Below are 23,253 nucleotides of genomic sequence, written 5' to 3'. Positions count from 1 at the left end.
TCATGGACATAGAGTCTATTATCGTGTCCAGGAACTCCACCCTGTTGCTGGGAACCAGGGAACTCTTTCCTGGGTTGATCTTCCAACCGTGAGATTGGAGCAAAAGAAGAAGAAGCCCTCGAATGATCCTCTGCGAAGCTGATCGACGTCGCCTGAACTAGGATGTCGTCCAGATAAGGTGTCACCGCAATGCCCCTGGATCTGGCCACTGCAAGCAGCGCCCCCAGAACCTTCGTGAAGACTCTCAGGGCCGTCGCCAAACTAAAAGGAAGGGCCACAAACTGGAAGTGTCGGTCCAGAAACGCAAATCTTAGGAACTTGAAGTGGTCCCTGTAAATTGGCACATTAAGGTAAGTGTCCTTCAAGTCTACAGTTGTCATGAACTGTCCCTCTTGAACTAGGGGCAGAATAATCTGATTGTTTCCATTTTGAACAATGGAACACTCAAACTTGTTTAAACACTTTAGGTCCAGAATTGGGCGGAACGTGCCCTCCTTCTTTGGAACCACAAAAAGGTTGGAATACTACCCTAGACCCCTTTCTGCTAGGGGTACTGGTACGATAACCCCGAGATAGGCGAAATCTCTCACACACTCTAGAAAGGCCTCTCTCTTCTCTGGTCTTGAAAACAGGTTTAAAAATCAAAAATATAAGGAGCGCTCACATAGGCTAAAGACAAATACATTTTATTAATCCCACTTACAAAGTCTTAATTATTAAAAAATAGAGTGCGCACTCTAAAACACAAATTAAATTTAAATTTTTACAAATATTCTGAGCACACTATTCTAAAATGACCTTAAAAATAAACAGAGTCTCTAAGATTCCTTTGTGCAAAATGCTTAAAGCAGATATTTGGAGGTGGATCTTATATCTCACAGTTCATTGGACTCTCATGTCTTCTATTGGCCAATAGGATAGCTCTATTATCGTTGTTATTCACTTTCAAAATGTAACGGTTTATTAAATGAATTGTAACAATATATTTCCCAAGACAAAGTTCATTTTTGATATATTTTGCCTAGGACTTTGTTTACCTTAATCTTCCAATCTTTCAATCCTTTGATGTACAAGCGTCACTCTGCTATAATTCCTAACAGAGTGAACCTCCGTGACTGCTTGCAACAGTTGATTTAATACGGCACAAACAGATCTTCCGTGACAGCTTGCAACAGCTGATTCTGTGCGGCACAAGCAAATCCCCGCCTTCCGATGACAATGAGTTTTGTGCTTCTCTTGTCTCCAGGCTAAAAAAGGGATCTCTATGCTCTCTTGGATAAGGGTACACAATACTGTTACCCGACTTCAGTTGTCGATATCCCAAACGGGTCTTTCACAGCTTTTGTAGTGTAGCTGTCAAATCCGGAAAGTTCCGGTTCCTTAGCCTTTTACGTTCGGCTATGTTTCTCAGTGTCTCTCAAGTCTTTTGTTTGTATCATCAACGTGTTTCCGCTCACAATAAGCCTTTTTCAAGATGATTTCCTAAGGTGTATCCTACCTTTTTATAGCTTGACTTCTTAATCAATTCTTAAAGGGATATTTTAAGGTCGTTTTTATTCAACCTATACTATATAATTTTATAACAATAAAAGTGTTTTAAGATCGTATTTAATATACCTGTTTACAAATTCTCTATTTAACACACAAACTTAAAAAAGTATAAGTGATATAAAAATAACCTTTTATTTAAAAAATAAAAACAATCTATTGTTTACAATGAAATAACTCATAATAAATTATTTTTAAAACACATTACTATACTTCTTGGAAAATCAATTAATTGATTTTCCAATGTGTTTTAATGTGTTTTAAAAATAATTTATTATGAGTTATTTCATTGTAAACAATAGATTGTTTTTATTTTTTAAATAAAAGGTTATTTTTATATCACTTATACTTTTTTAAGTTTGTGTGTTAAATAGAGAATTTGTAAACAGGTATATTAAATACAATCTTAAAACACTGTTATAAATTAGTATAGGTTGAATAAAAACGACCTTAAAATATCCCTTTAAGAATTGATTAAGAAATCAAGCTATAAAAAGGTAGGATACACCTTAGGAAATCATCTTGAAAAAGGCTCATTGTGAGCGGAAACGCGTTGATGATACAAACAAAAGACTTGAGAGACACCGAGAAACATAGACGAACGTAAAAGGCTAAGGAACCGGAACTTTCTGGATTTGACAGCTACACTACAAAAGCTGTGAAAGACCCGTTTGGGATATCGACAACTGAAGTCGGGTAACAGTATTGTGTACCCTTATCCAAGAGTGAGCATAGAGATCCCTTTTTTAGCCTGGAGACAAGAGAAGCACAAAACTCATTGTCATCGGAAGGCGGGGATTTGCTTGTGCCACACAGAATCAGCTGTTGCAAGCTATCACGGAGGATCTGTTTGTGCCGTATTAAATCAACTGTTGCAAGCAGTCACGGAGGTTCACTCTGTTAGGAATTATAGCAGAGTGACGCTTGTACATCAAAGGATTGAAAGATTGGAAGATTAAGTTAAACAAAGTCCTAGGCAAAATATATCAAAAACTAACTTTGTCTTGGGAAATATATTGTTACAATTCATTTAATAAACCGTTACATTTTGAAAGTGAATAACAACGATAATAGAGCTATCCTATTGGCCAATAGAAGACATAAGAGAGTCCAATGAACTGTGAGATATAAGATCCACCTCCAAATATCTGCTTTAAGCATTTTGCACAAAGGAATCTTAGAGACTCTGTGTATTTTTAAGGTCGTTTTAGAATAGTGTGCTCAGAATATTTGTAAAATTTTAAATTTAATTTGTGTTTTAGAGTGCGCACTCTATTTTTTAATAATTAAGACTTTGTAAGTGGGATTAATAAAATTTATTTGTCTTTAGCCTATGTGAGCGCTCCTTATATTTTTGATTTTTAACTAGTTTATATTTAACTGCATACAGGTCAGTTCTTTTATGAGGAGTTTGACTATCCTGTACCTATTTAACGTTTTTAACAATTTTATCTACTTGAAAACAGGTTTGACAGGAGGAATCTGCCCTCGGGCAGATCGGATCTGAACCCTATCCTGTAACCCTGGGAGACAACTTTAGGAACCCAAGGGTCCTGAACTTCTGCAACCATGCGTCTGAGAATAGAGATAATCTGCCCCCTACGTGATCCGGAGACCAGTCGGGTGCCACCCCTTCATGCTGATTTCGTCTTGGCGGGCTTCTTGCTCTGCTTAGACTTGTTCCAAGATTGAGCCGGCTTCCAAGTTCCCTTGGACTGGTCCACTTTCGCAGTGGGTTGCTGGCGCTGGGCCTTGTCCGCACGAAAGGGACGAAAAGTAGACCCCTTAGGCTTAGCCTTCTTATCCTGCGGTAGGAAAGCTCCCTTGCCTCCTGTAACCGTGGATATGATCGGCAGGGACAACAGTCTCGATTTAGAGGTCATTTCCGCAGACCAAGATTTTAGCCACAGAGCCCTGTGCGCTAAAACAGAAAAGCCTGATACCTTAGCATTCAGGTGAATAATTTGCATATTGGCATCACAGATGAAAGAATTGGCGACCTTCAGCGCCTTAATCTTTTCCTGTATCTCGTTGATGGAGGTCTCCCCCTCGAACATTTCACATAGGGAGTCACACCAATATGTCGCAGCTCCAGCGACCACCGCAATGGCCGCTGCTGGCTGAAAAACAAACCCCGTGTGCTGAAACATCTTTCTCAACATGTTTTCCAGCTTTTTATCCAGGGGCTCTTTAAACGACGAACTATCCTCGAGGGGAATAATCATCGGCTTCGTGAGCGTAGAGGTAGCTCCATCCACCTTAGGGATGGTCCCCCACAGCGGAACAGTTTTTTAATAGAAGAAGGGGAAAAGGACGAACCTAATCACTCCCATTCATTCTTAATAATATTTGCCATCTTAACGAGAAACGGGAAAGTCTGAGGTACTACCCTGTCAAGCTTAGGAATCGCAGGTTCCTCCGGGATCTTAGGTTCCGAAACCTCCTGAGTAGCAAGCACCTGCCGCAGCAGAAAGCGCAAATTCTCCATCCTAAACCTATAACCAGGCGGTTTAGATGACATAGACTCAGGCGGGGCCTCCTCTGAAGAGTCGGAGTGGGCCTCGTCATCGTATAGAGCCTCTGGATCTTCCATTGGCGTAGACAAACCCTGGGCCGGGCCGCCATGATGCACCCTACGCTTGCACTTAGCAGAATGTGGTAAGGCATGGATCACTTTCGAAACCGCCGATTCCAGTTGGTCCGCAAAGTCTGACGGCCAACGAATCTCTCCCAAAGGGGTAACGATTGGACCCGGGGCGCTGCATGTGCAATCTTAAATGAATGTAGGGAACGCACCTCATAGGACGAAGAACCCTCAGAGGTGGACGGCTCAGTAGTACTAGACATCCGTTTACATTTAGATGTTGTAACTTTATCAAGGCATGTGGAACATAGTTGAGCAGGCTGATCTACCAGAACCTCCTCACAATAAACACAGGAATGAGACTTTGTTAAAGAGGGAGAGCCCTCTAACGCATCAGAATCCTCCATAGCTTGCGCTTTTGTTCAGACTAACTTAAATTACAAAAAGGCACCTTTATACCTCCAATGGCCGGGGCACTCACCACCTCCTAGGACCCGGACTACAGAAACCGTTACGTCTCCTGCGCCACAGATCAAAAGAGATAGGCACACTCGGTCACATGGAGTGCCTGCAAGACCGCCCCTGCACTAGGGAAAAATGTGCCAAAAAGGGTCACGCAATGATCCCACAAGTATCCTGAAAGTTCCACACATTGCCAGAGCCTCATCTCGAGCATAACACAGCAATGACACAATAAACAATATCATGTATGACAGGTTAGTAGCCTCGCTCCTGACATGGACTTGAGTGTAGAAAGCAGGCAGCGAAACTCATCAATGCTGATTGCTTGTGGAGCTGTTAATATGAGTCAGGATGGTTTCGCAGAAAGACTCTCCCTGCATCTCTGGACTCTAACTTTCGCCCAGGCTCTCACTGAGAGGCTGACAGGACTACTTAAAACTCCAGTCCCAATGCGAACAGTACTGCCCTACATAAGAGACTACTCAGAAACTCTGGCACTTCTCTGCCATCCTCCTGTGATGAAAGGCAAAGAATGACTGGGGGATGAGGGAAGTGAGGGAGGTATTTAAGCCTTTGGCTGGGGTGTCTTTGCCTCCTCCTGGTGGCCAGGTTCTTAATTCCCAACAGTAATGAATGAAGCCGTGGACTCTCCTCCCCTTTGAATGGAAATGGGGAATATCAAATAACAACATTGCTCTGACAAACACTGTACTCTGAGTGGAAATGGGTCTCAACTCGATATGTGAACCCCTTTCTCTGAAGAATCAAATGCACATCTTCATTCTTCGACCACCTTCAGCGGAGGCAAAGACAAGAATGAGGTACTGGTGAGATGGGAGGAGGTTTATAGAGTTTATGGGGTTTGGAAATCTTTGCCTCCTCCTAGTGGTAGGGAAGAGTACTTCACAGGAATAATGGATCACTACCTGTATGAAAGAAATATTTTCAAACATACATTTTGTATTAAAAAAAGCATTTAACTGTTCAAAACTTCAAGTACACATTTCTGCTTGTTCAATATTAAATGCTAATTTAAAGACAGACATGTACGGGCAAAATATACACCGAGTAACACCAAATGTGTACAATCTTTCAAATCTCAAAAAATGTAAAATTACAAAAATATTTGAAAGAAGCTGCCTGGTGGTTCCATTACAGGTAGGTTCTTTCCACATTGGTGATGTTTTCCTAGTCACCTATGAGTTACACATGTAGTAGGGTATGCAAGAAGGAGCATGAATAGTGCTGTCCAGCAGAGCTTTTTATGTTTCTAAATGCAGCACGTTACACTGCACAGCAAGTAAAATGGCGGAGGTAGCTTTACGTGCTATGACAATGATGTGATCCTGGTCCGTCCCCCTGGGAGGAGTGATCAGTGCTGAGCTGGACTGGAACATTTGTGTAACTGACATAACATGTTAAAGAGGCCTTTTGGATAATTTATTTAGTTTAGTTTATTTTGATTAAAACATTTTTTGCAGCATCATGCAGTTCAGATATTGCAGAACCTTATATCATGATTAATCGCATCATGTGATTAATTTTGTTTAAAATGGAACAAAAGACTGGCAAGGCAAAATGATGAGACCCCAGTAATCATTCTGCACTGTCAGTGTTTAGTTCCATTTCAAACAAAATTAAAACCGGCCCTATTAAATATCTATGGTTAAGTAAGCTATACACATGTTTAAATGAGACTGCTCCCCAAAAAGCTGTCAAAAACATAAGTCTTTCTTTTATTGTTTCATTTTTAATTCATAGCCCATTAACAACCCTTTTAGCTTATGGTGAATACCTCCCCATACTGCAGCTTTCAATAATTTAGAAGACAACATGCCACACAGTGATTGCTTACAGTACTGCAGATTATTTTTATTTTGTTTTTAGTGGCCTCAGCAAAATAACGTTCATTAATAAATTTAGGTCAAATACTAACCATTTATCTCCTGACTAGGATCTGACTGGTGAACCCCGGTTACATTTTTATAGCGCCAATGACAACGCTCTCATGTTACATCAAGCTGCAACATTAAACAACAAAATGTGTGCCAAAGGCATTGACTGTTATGAATTTGAGGATAAAAACATATCTACCAACAAAATATAGAATTATTTTTAAATGACAAAAAAGATAGACATGAATTGGGGCATTTGTAAATGTCCCAAAAAAGCAAGGGATTAAAAAGCACACGAAAAATTATTTTGAAAAAATCCAATTTCTTTATTTAAATGTTCCACTTCACATTCAGTGTTTGATCAGTTCCTCCGGGCTACAGTAGTTAGAGGAAACTCTTACAATTTAAAATGCACAAACAAAACAAGGGCAATACATAAAGCTAACTGAAAATCTCAAACCCTATGCATACGTATGCAGGCTAGAACAATGTAGAACTATAGGATGATACATATGAAAAATCATACACAAATTGTCTAAATACAAGACACTACTAACTTATCCTAGATGTAAAACATATATATAGCATACTATATACAAAATGAACAAGAGGCTTATCAGTCCATTTTCCACTGTTAGATGTAAGTATGAAAGCCATATACTGATAATACATAGCATGTGTCGGTAGATAGTCGACCGCAACAGAATCTGCTGCACACTATGTAAGTATGAAAGCCATATACTGATAATACATAGCATGTGTCGGTAGATAGTCGACCGCAACAGAATCTGCTGCACACTATGTAAGTATGAAAGCCATATACTGATAATACATAGCATGTGTCGGTAGATAGTCGACCGCAACAGAATCTGCTGCACACTAATGTAAGTATGAAAGCCATATACTGATAATACATAGCATGTGTCGGTAGATAGTCGACCGCAACAGAATCTGCTGCACACTATGTAAGTATGAAAGCCATATACTGATAATACATAGCATGTGTCGGTAGATAGTCGACCGCAACAGAATCTGCTGCACACTATGTAAGTATGAAAGCCATATACTGATAATACATAGCATGTGTCGGTAGATAGTCGACCGCAACAGAATCTGCTGCACACTATGTAAGTATGAAAGCCATATACTGATAATACATAGCATGTGTCGGTAGATTTACAAATGTCCCAATTCATGTCTATCTTTTTTGTCATTTAAATTTATTATTCAAGGGTAGCACCGAATATTAAATATACAGCAATATTTTCTACTCTCTCTATTTTTTTCAATTTTTTTTTTTAAAATATAGAATTAGTAGTTATGTGCAAGATCGTAGGGTGTTGCACTTTCACAAGAATAAATCCGGCTCCAAAAATAGCTGTATGCAGTAAGCGGCTGCCTTCTTCCGGATTCGGATCATAACGAATAATCCAAATGCACATGCTTAAAGGGACATAAAACCCAAATCTTTTCTTTCATGATTCAGATAGAGCATACCATTTTAAAAAACTTTCCAATTTATTTCTATTATCAAATTTTCTTTGTTTTCTTTTGTTGAAATGCAGTAAGTTCAGGAGCGTGCACGTGTCTACAGCACTATAAGGCAGCAGTTTTGCAACAATGTTATACATTAGCAAGAGCACTTGATGGCAACACTAGTAGTGTCATGTAGTGCTTCAAGCATGTGCACGCTACCTACCTATCTCTTCAACAAATAACAACATGAGAACAAAGTAAATTTGATAATAGAAGTAAATTGTAAACTTTTTAACAAATTTATTTTCTATCTGAAAAATGAAATAATTTATTGGGGGTTTAATATCCCTTTAATAATTGGGCAATATGCATATACTACACCAATAGAAAAGCATCTATTTGTTCAGTGTTGCGAAAATACCAAGAATAAGATTGAAATTAATATGAACAATGTCACCAGTGAGCTAATAACTTCTGTCTTGTGATTCAAAATGTAATGATCACTGTATACGTTATGTATATAGGTAAACTTTCGGGAAACATTTTTTTAAGTCTACTGTGCTTTTCAGGGACAACGCTTACAAGCCAGAGGAAACCAATTTACTAATCTGCCCTGAGAGAGACGCCCAGTCCTATCCACCGCATGTCATGGCCGGACAGAACTAGTAGGAGGAAGTGGCGGTGCATGAGGGCTACCTGGAAGAGAGGTTCTCACTGGTAAGTATTACCGGGAAGGGCCAAGATAATCCTTTTTGGATGCTAATTTATGCCGACTTATTTTTATTGACAGTTTGTTAATTTAACCCTTAAGTGGTAGTCTTTGCTTTTATATTGTATATTTTAATACATCCTTTATTTGATCACATGGTACCCAGGAGGGCAACACAGGCAAAATATACACTAAGTCCTGTACTAAAAGCTTTATAAAAAAATCACCTCTTTAAGCCAATGTAAACAGTATTTGAAATAAAAGCTATAAAAAAGAGGGGTTTTTTTTATCCTAAACCAGTTAAATTTTCCTGAGATTTAGGACAGTCTAATATGAGACTTGACCAATCCCAGGAGACACGGACCCTAGAAGTTAAAGGGACATGAAACCTCAAATTTTTCTTTCATGATTTAAGTAGAACAAACAATTTAAAAAAAACTTTCCAGTTTACTTCTTTAATCAAATTTGCTTCATTCTCTTGGTATCATTTGTTGAAGGAGCAGCAATGTACTACTGGTTTCTAACTGAACACATGGGTAAGCCAATGACAATCGGTATATATATGCAGCCACCAATCAGCAGCATGAACTTACGTTATTTGCTGCTCCTGAGCTTACCTAGATACACATTTCACCAAAGGATAAGAAGAGAAGGAAGCAAATTAAATAATAAAAGTAAATTGGAAAGTTATCTAAAATTGTATTCTCTATCTATATCATGAATGTCTAATTATGACTTTACTGTCCCCTTTAAAGGGATAGAAAAGTCATAATTGAAATGTGAATGGGTGCATTTCAATTTGAAATAAAGGCATTTTTGCTAGATACTTCCATTGGCAAAAATGATTCTAGTCAAAGTCATTACTATTTTTCAGCATATATCTTGTGAGGGCCTGTGCACCAGTATTCAAACACCATGGTTGCTCAGAGAGCAGTCGGTGGTGTGTATTGCTTCTGAAGTCATAATTTGTGTCATACAAGTCACCGCTGACTCTCTGAGAAGGTATGGTGTTTGGTACTAATGCATGGCTCTCATAGGATATGTGCGTATGCCGGAGAAAAACTTACACTAGAAAAAATTTCCCACATTTTTTTTAACATTATATTATATATAAATTTGTGTTATATACATACTTCCCAAAAAAAGAGCTAAAAGAATCCAATATATATATTTATTCTTATTAAATGTAATACAAATGGTGCATGTCAAGAAGATTTCAAAAAATTCTAACAAGAGAGCGGGGAAAGGATCTCTATTTTAAAGGATCCTTGCATAAAGACAGGGAATACAGCTCTCTTTAATTGATCAAAAATGTTCAATTTATTCTTAAAAGTGAATGTAAAGTTTGATGATAAAGTGCCCATTTTTATAAAATTTGATTAAAAACAGGGGCACTTTAATTCATCAAAATATACATTTCACTTGAGTTGTCAAAAAATTCTTACCTTTAAACAGACGCTCCAGCTTCCCCCAGTCGTTGCAAGCCTCTTCCGATGTCAGAAATGATGGATCAGTCATCCTCCAATCATGGCTTCCCCCCCGGGGGAATTGGTGTCTGATTCAACGCCTTGATTGGAGGAAGCCGGATTCCTCATTTTAGACCCAGGAAGAGGCTTGCGACGGGCGGAGGAAGCTGGAGCGGCTGTCAAGTTTAAAAGGTATTTTTTCACAACTCGAGTGAACTGTAAATTTTGATGAATTAAAGTGCCCCTGTTTTTAAGCGAATTTTAAAAAATCGGGCACTTTATCATCAAACTTTACATTTACTTTAAATAGAATGCACGATATATAATTGCAAGTGCAGCAAAATCACACATCCATTCATGCATAAAACCACATCCAAAGCAGATTTGATCAATCTAAAGGCATATATTATAGCTTCATCTTATTATACATACAGTCCACTATTGAATCTATTATAAAAGTGTACACAAAAATATATAAAATGTTCAAAAAATAATGGCCACAACTGGAACAAAGTTAGTAAAAAGCATGCTTAAAAAATGTCCAGCAATAGACTGTTAGAAGCAAGACTCATATTTATGCAAACAGAGTTATTTTGATATCGCCAGATACTTGTTACCATAAGAATCTTAATATCACAGGAGATTGTATTCACAGCCATTGTTAGACAGGTAAATATATTGCGCTTGTTAGTTATAGTAGGAGATATGCACAGAAACAGAGCAAAAGTTGAAAAGTCCATAGATCAGAAAAAGAGTGTTACCTTCGCAACTCGGCATAAAAGGCTTCCTCCTTTGTAACTACCAGAGTAAATAACTTTATATATCATACCTTTTTTGGATTATAACGGAGATACAAACAAGCAGTTTATGTCCCTTGTTGCACCAATCTGTCTGGAAGCCACAGCCGTTTGTTAAGAGATTTGCATTTGGCAGGAGGAGCTGGGGACCTTGAGAGCTGTGAAGTGCCGTGGTCCGAGTGTCTATTTGAGAAGTGATCCATAAGATTGACGGCATCAAAAAAGTATGATCTATAAAGTTATTTACTCTGGTGGTTACGAAGGTGGAAGCCTTTTATGCCGAGTTGCGAAGGAAACACTCTTTTTCTGATCTATGGAGTTTTCAACATTTTCTCTGTTTCTGTGCATATCTCCTACTATAGCTAACAAGTGCAATATATTTTCCTGTCTCACAACGGCTGTGAATACAATCTCCTGTGATATTGAGATTCTTATGGCGACAAGTATCTGGCGATATCAAAGTAACTCCGTTTGCGGGGGGCGTGGCCTGGCTGCAACACGAAAGGATGCAAGATTGGAGCTCTCGAGACTACGCTAGATAAACCTGACTATTATCACCGAATTCAGACTACATTCCTGGTACAATATTATCTATCTGACATCTCCAAAGCCTCCTGAACCAGAAAACACCAAATTTATGCAGCACCTATACCATTATCACTCTAATTTGGCATAATTGAGGTCTTAAGTGGCAGCCATATTCAAAGCCTTTGATACTAACACCCGGTATACCGGGTTAAATACTTAATTGTTAACTATTAACCTACGTGTACGCACAATGGAGGAAGCCTCTAGGGAGATGCACGCTCTATTGCAAGTTTTTGACCTATAGATGGAGAACTGTTTCTCCAACCTACGCGACACGCTAAAATCTGCAGTACACGGAGACGGCGGACGTAACTTGAAGAGCCTAGAGCTGAAAAGCACATCGCTAGAGCAACCCCTGACATGCTCACAACAGCTATTCTGCCGAGACATCAGTCCTCACGGACCCAACACTGATCTGGGGGTTGATTCGCAAGAGTTAGATAACTACTGCCTTGTAGATTTTCCGGACAGAAGCCATGAGAAGGCGCCACAAATTAAGAGATACACCCCAGCACAGTCGCTGACACAATGGACTCGGACACATCGGATATCTTCTGAGGCAAAATCCGGCTTGTATAAGGACGTAGGACCACCTTACTTACTCCTGATCCTGGATCGCAGTGAGGCTGCGGACTCCTGTGGTAGGGATTGGGAGCTCTCAGATCTGAATTTCTTCACTAAAGGGCTAGTGGCACTACAGTGGAAAGATTGGATAATAGATTCACAGCTGTTCAATTGGCGCATTTTTCTGCAGGTATTGCAGACCCTGGGAGAAGGTCTTCTTCTGTATGGGGACTTTGAGCTCTGCATCGCTGTACACGCAGCCTTGCCGTTTTGGAATCGGATAGACTTACCTATCTGCCCAAGGTCTGCTGAAAGGTCTCATCTTAAAAGTCTCAGAGACTAAAAGATCTACCATTGTATCCCCAGTTTATGGAACTCTTGCATCTGATGACAACATGGACTCCATACAATAAAGCTAAGTCTGGGACGTTACACGTTTATCAGCTCTAATATTGTATCCCCCTACTCCCTTACCTATTCAAGTTTTACTACCATGTTATTCCTTAGGGCAGTTACTTTATTGCTTCTGTGTTCTTTACAAGCTTATATTTACTACACAATCAGAAGCTTAACAGCTCACAGTTGATGAGATCCTCCCATGCATTGATTGGGATTGATTTCTGCTCTAGCAATGTTTACTTGACTCTCACTCTAATTCCTGAGTAAGTCTATGTACCCTATCCCAGTTCATATTAGCACGCAACCATCATACGCCTCTAATGGATCTGTGTGTATACAGAGATATTTACAGATTATATATGATAGGAGTGGTTCTAGCACTGTTAATTGGCTCATTTTTAGTAATACATAGTCTAGGATCCTATGCAAATGATGTTTACACAACCCTTAGTTCTAATTACATAATTCTGGTTTGTGACATGCTCATAAGTGGTCATACCACATGGAAGTAATCTATATATACCGCAAGTCCTATAAGAATTCCTGGTACCCTTTAAGCTTGTATTAGACAACCGGGTGGATGACGCAGTAGGCGAATAAGACAGGTTCCTATAGTGTAAAACATATCCCTTATTACTTTGTCCACCGTCTTTTTCATAAACAGCAACCTACTCCACCCCTACCTACTTATAGACTTAATCTACTAATCCATGTACACCGCTTTAAAATCGAATCCCTGAGTTTGCATTTGAGTTTATTTATACCCTTCCCTACCCCTGTGAATACCCCTATATCTACTTACCTCCAGTTTACTATACATTTACTTCTAGACCTAAGAGCAGTATTTATACTCAGACAGCTATATACACCTGAAAAATGAGACTACATATAAGTATGTTCACCGAAACTACAGTTCTGATATTACATAGGTAAACTATTAATTTTACAAGCCAAACATTGTTAGGCAATCTCCTGATAGTCACATCCAATCTGTTAAATTGACCAATATGGGTCCAGAGGTCTCTGTAACTCTGTTCTTGGGTTCATATAGAAGTTGCAGGGTGTTTATATTTCAGCTTATGGAAATTTTTTTATTTTAATAACCAAATACTAACATTGCCAAATTCACTAAATACTTCTTAGTCCTTTCTTTTTTTTTTTACACACACTTAATCGGATACGTGCCCCACCCAAAAGAGACTTGCTTACTAATGATCCCCATGTTGTTAATAATATCCCAATATCATTAAACCTTCAGGTCACGCCCCCCCTTTATCCCTCCTCTTAATGTTAAAGCAGCTCTTGTCTGATGAGTCCCCCCAGTTTTTTTTATATACTACTACATAATACATGCTAACCCTAATTAAAAAGAGGTTTCCTTATATCAAGTCCATCTACTTATTCATTGGTTGAGATCTGAGCCAATTAATAGATATATGTTTAAACTTCCCATGATGTAAAGTGTTTCAGTATATTTTACTACTCAGTTATACTCTTCATAGAGGAACTACCATAGACATATGTATCTGTAGTAATTATTTGTGTTTTCCATCATTATCTCATTGGATTGCAAACATGCTGTATAACTAACCATTTACACTATCAACCTTAATGCTTTATGTATATTTCATGATACTGTACATGGACAATACTCATATAATGTTGTTTGTTTCTTCCCAAAAAAATTATTAAAAAAAAAAAAAAAATTAACTCCGTTTGCATAATTAGGACTCTTGCTTCTAACAGTCTATTGCTGGACCTTTTCTAAGCATGCTTTTTACTAACTTTGTTCCAGCTGTGGCCACTATTTGTTGAACATTTATATATTTTTGTGTGCACACATATTAGATTCAATAGTGGACTGTGTAATAAGATGAAGCTATAATATATGCCTTTGGATTGATCAAATCTGCTTTGGATGTGGTCTTATTTATGAATGGGGGTGTGATTCTACTGCACTTGCAATTCTATATAAGAATAAATTGAACGTTTTTTTGATCAAGTAAAATAGAGATCCTTTCCCTCTCTCTTGTTAGAATTTTTTGAAATAATTCTATTATATATAAATGCACACAAACACCTTGCCCGGCTTCTAAAATATTGTGCAGCTGGCTACTTTATCTTCTGGGTGGCTCTTTAATTTATCAACCTCTAAAGACAATGTACCAAGAGAAAGTGATACATTTCATAACAAAAGTAAATTGGAAAGTTTTCTTAAAAATTGTACGTGCTATCTAAATCCAAGTGGCATTTCAGCCAAAATAGGAACGCACACTAGTATTTTTTTTTTCCTTTTTGTCACTTCTACAATACTCTTGAATTAGTTAAACTGCTTCTAGTAAAAGCTTCATTAAATCAGCGAGAGATTTTACTGTGCATGGGCACGTGAAGCATATCTAGATATGTTCAGAGTATCAACTTTTTATACAGTGTATCTCGGGGAACTCTCTGAGTAGACACTCAGTTTATAAGGGTATGCACTGAGGATATCTAGATATGCTTCATATGCCTGTACAAAGCAAAAAAATAGTTAATGAAACGATGAGAGTTTTTACAAGAAACATTTTTTGCTAAAATATCTGTATTGCATAAATGCTTCTATTCAAAACTGAAAAGCACTCATGGACATTTGAAAGGGACAGTATACACCAAATTTCATATAACCGCATGTAATAGACACAACTATAAAGAAGAATATGCACAGATACTGATCTAAAAATCCAGTTTAAAAACAAACATACTTAGAAGCTCCCAGTTTAGCACTGATGAGGTAAGGCTGGGGCACCCAGTGAAAGGGGCTGGGAATGGGTTATATAAATCATCTACAAAACATTTCTGCAAAGAAAAATCTAGTGGTTAGAATCTCCCTTTAATTGCAACTTCCCGATCTCTTTAATATAAATTATCGTATAATATTTGAGTTTGGTTGAAGGACATTTTAACAGGTGCTGTATGCACAGGATTCCATGTACACAGCAATTGCATTCAAACAGGGGGTAAATATTTAAAACGATTCAAAAAAGAAAACAAATACAAATTATTATTAGAGTTAATTTATCACTATAATATTGTAACTTACCTAGACATTCAGGTAATGGCGGATCCCACTGACTATCAATATTGCAAGAAGAGGAGCTACTTCCTTTCATGAAGAAACCATCCTTACATTTGAATGACACACCGGAATTTAATTTGTATGGACCCACAAATCCTGACAATTTTTCTGAATTGGGAACTTTTGGGTCTTGACAGTCTACAGCTAAAAAAAATAAAAAACATTTTCAAAATTGATAAACAGAAAAAGAAAATACATGTGTAATTAGATGATCAAATAGTATACAGCAGTGATTCTACACAGCAGTTTTGGGGGACACAGAGGTGTAAAAGCCTGTAAAAAAACTGTTAAAGGGACATTGAACACTAAATAAATACTAGATAGAATGATGCATTCAAAGAAAAGATTAGTCTGAGAATAAGCTGCAGATGTATTTTTTAAGTTTCTTTAGCTGTTTAAATATTGACAAAATAAGTGTAAAGTTTTAGTGTCTATAAAACAAGGGGAGCTGTCATGTTGTAACTTAGGTTACCATCTCTGCTGTGGCCAATTAGAGACGGTTATAAACAGGTTACTGAAGTGTGCAGCCAGTGGCTGTGTGGAATATAACAGTATTCTACACTTCCATATCTAATAAGAACTGAAAAGCTCACAATTTCAGAATGGAATTACAGTAAAAGGAGACAAAATAAATAATAAAAGTATATTGCAGAGTTTTATTTATATATACGATTTATCATTTTATTTTACCATCTCAAAGTGTTTAACCCTTTGAGTGCTAAGCAATTTCCCACCAGGGTGCTAAGCTGGATTTGAAGGCTTTGGTTTTTTTAAAATATATTTTTTACTTTTTTTTTCTTCTCTAGATCCCCAATACTTATACAGTTGGAAAGGTTAGGCAATTACTTTTCCAACAGTGGTTCTTAGGGGACTGTAGCTGCTTAGATGCCTGAGATACAGGTTTCTAAGCAGCATGCCCCCATTCCCTATACTGTCAATTGTAATTTTTAAATAAAGTTTCGTAGTGACATCATCACGTCATTGCATGTGACATAACCACACAAAACGTGGAGCCCCGGCGATGCCTGTCACTATACAGGCCAGATCGCCAGGGTGGGAGACAGTGGGAGCCCCCAGATTGCCCTCAAGATGGGTGAGAGATATGTTGAGTCCACAACGTCCTCAAGCTGTTAAAGGGACAGTCAACACTAGAGATAACATTAACGAAGATCCGCCTGCACCATACCCCTTTTGTCTTGCCTACTTGCTTCTCCTAGTAATCATTGTGGATAACTTCTATAATATGATGTAAATATGGCAGCCTAACTCCCCCAATCAGAATCCAATCCTCGGTCAGAAATTGCACGCGCTTGCAAGTTCTTACCGAGGATTGGATTCTGATTGGCTGATCATTTGAAGAAGAAGGTAGCTACGTAACGGTGGGGGGAGTTAGGCTGCCATATTTACATCATATTATATAAGTTATTGACGATGATTACTAGGAGAAGCAAGTAGGCAAGACAAAAGCGGTATGGTGCAGACTGATCTTCATTTTTTATTTTTAAATATTGGATAATGTTCTCTAGTGTTGACTGTCCCTTTAAGTATCACTCCCTTTCCCACAAACCACAGTCATTCAATGAAGGGAAATGGAAAAAATGAATAACACAAAAGGTGTAGAGGTGCCTGAGGTTTGGTAAAAAAATAACCGTCTTAAATAAAAGGGTGGGGTCGTGGACTCACCATATCTGGAAATAAATTTATCAGGTCCACGACGTCCTCAATTGCTGTTGGGAACCAATACCCAAGCCAGAGGACACAGATGACCACGGAGGGAGAACAAGGCAGGCAGACCTAAACAGAAGGCACCACCACTTGAACCTTTCTCCCAAAAGAAACCTCAGCTGAGGCAAAAGAATCAAATTTGGAAAATTTGGAAAAAGTAAGCAGAGAGAACCAAATTGCAGCCTTGCAAATCTGTTCCACAGAAGCTTAATTTTGAAGTCCCAAGAAGAGAAGACAGCCCTCATGGAATGAGTCAAAATTCTCTCAGGAGACTACTGGCCAGCAGTCTCATAAACAAAACGAATCATACTTCTCAACCAGTGAGAAATAGAAGAAGCAGACTCTTTCTGACCTTTACGTTTTCCAGAGAAAACAAACAAAAAAGGGCAGAGGACTGGCGAAAATCCTTAGTCGCCTGTAAGAAGAATTTCAAAGAATGCACAACATCCAGGTTGTGCAATCAACATTCCTTATGAAAAGGATTAGGACATAGAGAAGGAACAAGAAATTCATGATTAATAGTTCTATCTGAAACTACTTCAGGAATAAAAAACTCAACGTAGTACGAAGAACTGCCTAATCAGCATGAAAAATAAGATAAGGCAAATCACACTGCAAAGTTGCCTGTAGGAAGAATTTCAAAGAATGCACAACATCCAGGTTGTGCAATCAACATTCCTTATGAAAAGGATTAGGACATAGAGAAGGAACAAGAAATTCATGATTAATAGTTCTATCTGAAACTACTTCAGGAATAAAAAACTCAACGTAGTACGAAGAACCGCCTAATCAGCATGAAAAATAAGATAAGGCGAATCACACTGCAAATTTCCGAAACTCTCCGAGCAGAAGAGATAGCAAAAAGAAACAATACCTTCCAAGATAATGCAAAGGCTCAAACAAAGACTTTAGAACACTTTTAAGAACAATGATAAAGCTCCAGGGAGGAGCAACAGACTTAAACACAGGCCTGATTCTGACTAGGGCCTGACAAAAATATTGAACATCTGGCACATCTGCCAAACATTTATGAAACAAAATAGATAACTAACCCTTCAGGGTACTGACTGTCAATCCCTTCTCCAGACCTTCCTGGAGAAAAGACAAAATCCTAGGAATCCTGACCCTACTCCAAGAGTAGCCCTTGAATTCACACCAATAAAGGTATTTATACAATACCTTATGGCAAATCTTTCTAGAAACAGGCTTGCGAGCCTGAATCAAAGTCTCAATGACAGACTCGGACAAGCCACGAATAGACAGAACTACGTGTTCAATCTCCAAGCAGTCAGCTTCAGAGAACTGATATTTGGATAAAGGAATGGACCCTGAGTTAGAAGTTCCTTCCTCAGAGACAAACTACAAGGTGGGAGAAATTACATCTTCACCAGGTCTGTAGACCAGATCCTGCTAGGCCATGCAGGAGCTATTAGAATTACAGATGCTCTCTCCTGTTTGAAACGAGCAAGGGCTCGTGGAAGGAGAGCAAAACGAAGGAACCAAATATGCTAGACTGAAATCCCATAGAACTGACAGAGCGTCTATCAGGGCGGTTTGTGGATCTCTTGACCTGAACCTTAGAAGTTTGGCATTCAGCCGAGACGCCATCAGATCCAACTCCGGCACCCCCAATGTGAGGGTTAACCTGAAGAATGCCTCCAGATGGAGAACCCACTATCTGCTCAGAAAATCTACTTCCCAGCTGTCCACTCATGGAATGTGGATGGCAGGTAGACAGCAGTTGTGAGCTTCCGCCCACTGAACAATCCGAGCCACCTCCTTCATGGCTAAGGACCTCAGAGTTCCTCGGTTAAAGTAAGCCACCAAGGAGATATTATCCGACTGGAACCTGATAAACCGGCTAACGACAACTGAGGCCAAGCCATCAGAGCATTGTAAATTGCTCTCAAATCCAAGATATTTATGGAGAGAGCAGACTCCACCTGAGTCCAAAGTCCCTGCGTCTTCAACGAGTCCCAGACTGCTCCCCAGCATAGCAGGCTGGTGTCTGTGGTCACAAATACCCAGGAAGATCTCTGGAAGCATGTGCCCTAAGACAGATACTCCTAAGAAAACCACCACGGGAGAGAGTCTCTTGTCGACTGATCTAGATCTATCCCTGAGACAGATCCGAAAGGTCCCTGTTCCACTGTCTGAGCATGCATAACTACAGAGCTTTCAAATGGAATCGAGCAAAGGGAATGATGTCTGTGGAAGCGACCATCAGACCAATTACCTCCATACATTGAGCCACTGAAGGCCGAACAGTAGACTGCAGAGAGAGGCAAGAGGAAAAAATCTTGGATTTTCTGACCTCTGTCAGAAAAATTATCATAGATAGGAAAACTGTTATGGTCCCTAAGAAAACTACCCTTGTAGCTAGAACAAGGGAACTATTTTGCAGATTCACTTTCCACCCATGGAATGTAGAAAAGGACAACAAGATCTCTGTATGAGAGTTTGCTTGTTGAAAAGATGGCACATGAACCAATATCTTGTCCCGGAAGGGCGCCACAGCAATTCCCCGAAACCTGATCACTGCCAAGAGAGCCCCAGAACCTTAGAAAAAATTCTGGGAGCTGTGGCAAGGCCAAAGTCACAAACTGAAAGAGTTTGTCCAGAGAAGCCAATCTCAGGAACTTAAAATACACATCCTCCAGGATTATGATCATCATGAACTGACCCCCTTGGACCAAAGGAAGAATAAAACCAATAGTTTCAATTTTAAAAGAATGGTAACTCTGAAAAAACTGATTTAGACATTTTAGGTCTAGAATAGTATGGACAATTTCCCTTTTACGGGAACCACTAAAAGGTTTGAATAGAATTCTAGACCCTGTTCCCTCACAGGAACAGGAACTATCACACCAGGGGAAGAAAAGGTCGCAAACGCAACACAGAAAAACCCTCTCAATTGTCTGGTCCGCAGATAAAGAAGAGAGAGGTGGAACCTGCCTCTGGGAGGAAAGGATTTGAATTCTATTAAGCAACCCTGAGATACTTTGTCCGCCACCTGGCTGGAACATTTCGTATCCATGCTTGTAGAAAATACTGAGAAATTCAGCCGCCCACTTGGTCCGATGCCAGATCGGGGGCAAACCCTTCATGCAGATATAGACTCAGCTGCAGATATCTACTCTGACGTCCCATAGGTCTTTGTTCTTGTCTTGTGGTAGAAAAGACCCTGCTAGCCCAGGACCAAACAAGTTCTTACCCTTGTAAGGAAGAGTCAGAAGATTGGACTAAGAGGAAAAATCCACTTACCAAGAATATAGTCACAACGCCTATTAGGCTAGCACAGCGAAGCCAGATATCCTGGCTCCCGGCTAAATAACTTGCATACTCTCAAAAGTGACTCTACCACAATTAAATCAGACAAGGCGTCACACCCAAATATGCCGCACTTGACACAGCGGGAATAAGCCTCCAGCTAGTCCATTGATCATTAATAGAGCAGCTATCCTCTATAGGGATCGAAGTTCTCTTAGTTATAGTAGAAACAGCCCCTTCTACTTTAGGCTCCGTGCGCCATGATCCTAAATAGAGACAGGAAACATTCTTTAAGACAGAAGACGGGGAAAGATATCCCTGGCTTCTCCTATTCCTGAGAAATAAAAATCTGTCACACAGACTTGAACAGGAAAACACTTCCACAAGGGAAAAAAAATCATAGTAACTATTACGTTTATGAGATATCCAAGAGTTGACAACGACAGGCATATCAGAGTCGTCCAAAGTAGCCAAAACCTCCTTTAACAATACACGGAGATGTTCAAGCTAAAATCTGAAGGATACTTCTTCAGCATCAGATGAAGGAATTATACGGTCTGAATCTGAGATTTCACCCTCAGAGGCTACCGATGTATCCTCCTCATCAGACTATGAGGAAGGTCAACCAGTGTAGCAGCAGGTGGATCAGAAACCTTACTATCTGAATCTCTAAATTTCCTCTTGCGATTTTCCTAAGAATAGGAAAAGCAGATAATGCCACAGGTACCACAGAAAATACCTGGGCAGCAAATTCTGCAGGCAAATAAGTGCTCCAGGAGATTGAGAGGAACCGCAGGGCACTGCATGTGACTCCATAAAGGCTTGGGGTGTTTGAGGAGAAAGCTGTGGCATTGCCTAAACAGCATCACATTTTTTAAATTAAAATACTTAAAAATGAACAGTCATTTTAACAGTATGGAGAATTGAATTAGAACAGGATAAACATAAATAATATATATAGGAACAAAGCTCTGTTCCAATTTTATACCCCTGTAGCATAAACATGAATAAAAATTCTTTATTGGGACATTTATGTTAAATAATTCTTTAAGTGAAGGAAATACTATGATGATCATATGTACATGGAGGTCAATATTATACTCATGTGACATAACATCAAAATCACCCCAATCCCCCCCAATTATAGAGAAGGTCGTTATTAAAAGAAAATCCCAGTCATGATAGTCTCCACATATTGCTGGCAACGTTACTAGCAGTAGCATAAACTTTATTGGGACACTTATCTTTCCATACATATAATATAATGGGCTCTGATAAACATACAGTCTTCAAACAGCCTAAGACTGTATACAAGCCCGCCACTCTGTTCTCACTCGGAGGAGTCCAGGTCACATGAGCGCCACAAAAGCAGACACAAAAAACATAATTTATGTAAGAATTTACCTGATAAATTCATTTCTTTCATATTGGCAAGAGTCCATGAGCTAGTGACGTATGTGATATACAATGGGATATACAATCCTACCACGAGGGGCAAAGTTTCCCAAACCTCAAAATGCCTATAAATACACCCCTCACCACACCCACAATTCAGTTTAACGAATAGCTAAGAAGTGGGGTGATAAAGAAAGGAGCAAAAAGCATAAACAAAGGAATAATTGTGCTTTATACAAAAAAATCATAACCACCATAAAAAGGGTGGGCCTCATTGACTCTTGCCAATATGAAAGAAATGAATTTATCAGTCCATGAGCTAGTGACATATGGGATAGCAATACCCAAGATGTGGAACTCAACGTAAGAGTCACTACAGATGGAGGTATAAAAAATAAACACAGCCAATTCCGCTGAAAAAATTAATCCACAACCCAAATCATAAGTTTTAATCTTATAATGGAAAAGAAAAAAACTGAAATTATAAGCAGAAGAATCAAACTGAAACAGCTCCTGAAGAACTTTTCTACCAAAAACTGCTTCTGAAGAAGAAAAAACATCAAAATGGTAGAATTTAGTAAATGTATGCAAAGAAGACCAAGTTGCTGCTTTGCAAATCTGATCAACTGAAGCTTCATTCTTAAAAGCCCAGGAAGTGGAAACTGACCTAGTAGAATGAGCTGTAATCCTCTGAGGCAGGTATTTATCTGACTCCAAATAAGCGTGATGAATCAAAAGCTTTAACCAAGATGCCAAAGAAAAGGCAGAAGTCTTCTGACCTTTCCTAGAACCAGAAAAGATAACAAATAGACTAGAAGTCTTCCTGAAAACTTTAGTAGCTTCAACATATTTTAAAGCTCTCACCACATCCAAAGAATGTAAAGATCTTTCCAAAGAATTCTTAGGATGGGGACACAAAGAAGAGACAACAATTTCCCTACTAATGTTGTTGGAATTCACAACTTTAGGTAAGAATTTAAATGAAGTCTGCAAAACTGCCTTATCCTGATGAAAAATCAGAAAATGAGATTCACAAGAAAGAGCAGATAAAATCAGAAAATCTTCTAGCAGAAGAGATGGCCAAAAGAAACACTTTCCAAGAAAGCAATTTAATGTCCAAAGAATGCACAGGCTCAAATGGAGGAGCCTGTAAAGTCTTCAAAACCAAATTAAGACTCCAAGGAGGAGAGATTGATTTAATGACAGGCTTGATACGAACCAAAGCCTGTACAAAACAATGAATATCAGGGAGTTTAGCAA

The 23,253-nt window shown here is 38.9% G+C and overlaps 1 protein-coding gene across 1 annotated transcript in view; it reads right to left on the bottom strand.

Moving 5' to 3' along the window:
- Positions 1-23,253, bottom strand: part of LOC128653414 (membrane cofactor protein) — a 433,404-nt gene that overhangs the window by 137,298 nt on the left and 272,853 nt on the right. The window contains exon 7 of the mRNA XM_053706682.1: positions 15,568-15,747. Coding sequence (XP_053562657.1) covers positions 15,568-15,747 — 180 coding nt within the window. The remainder of the gene's footprint in view (positions 1-15,567; positions 15,748-23,253) is intronic.

This window comes from Bombina bombina, chromosome 3 (genome assembly GCF_027579735.1).
Source record: "Bombina bombina isolate aBomBom1 chromosome 3, aBomBom1.pri, whole genome shotgun sequence".
In the NCBI taxonomy this organism is placed as follows: Eukaryota; Metazoa; Chordata; class Amphibia; order Anura; family Bombinatoridae; genus Bombina; species Bombina bombina.
This window is presented reverse-complemented; position numbering and strand designations above follow the sequence as displayed.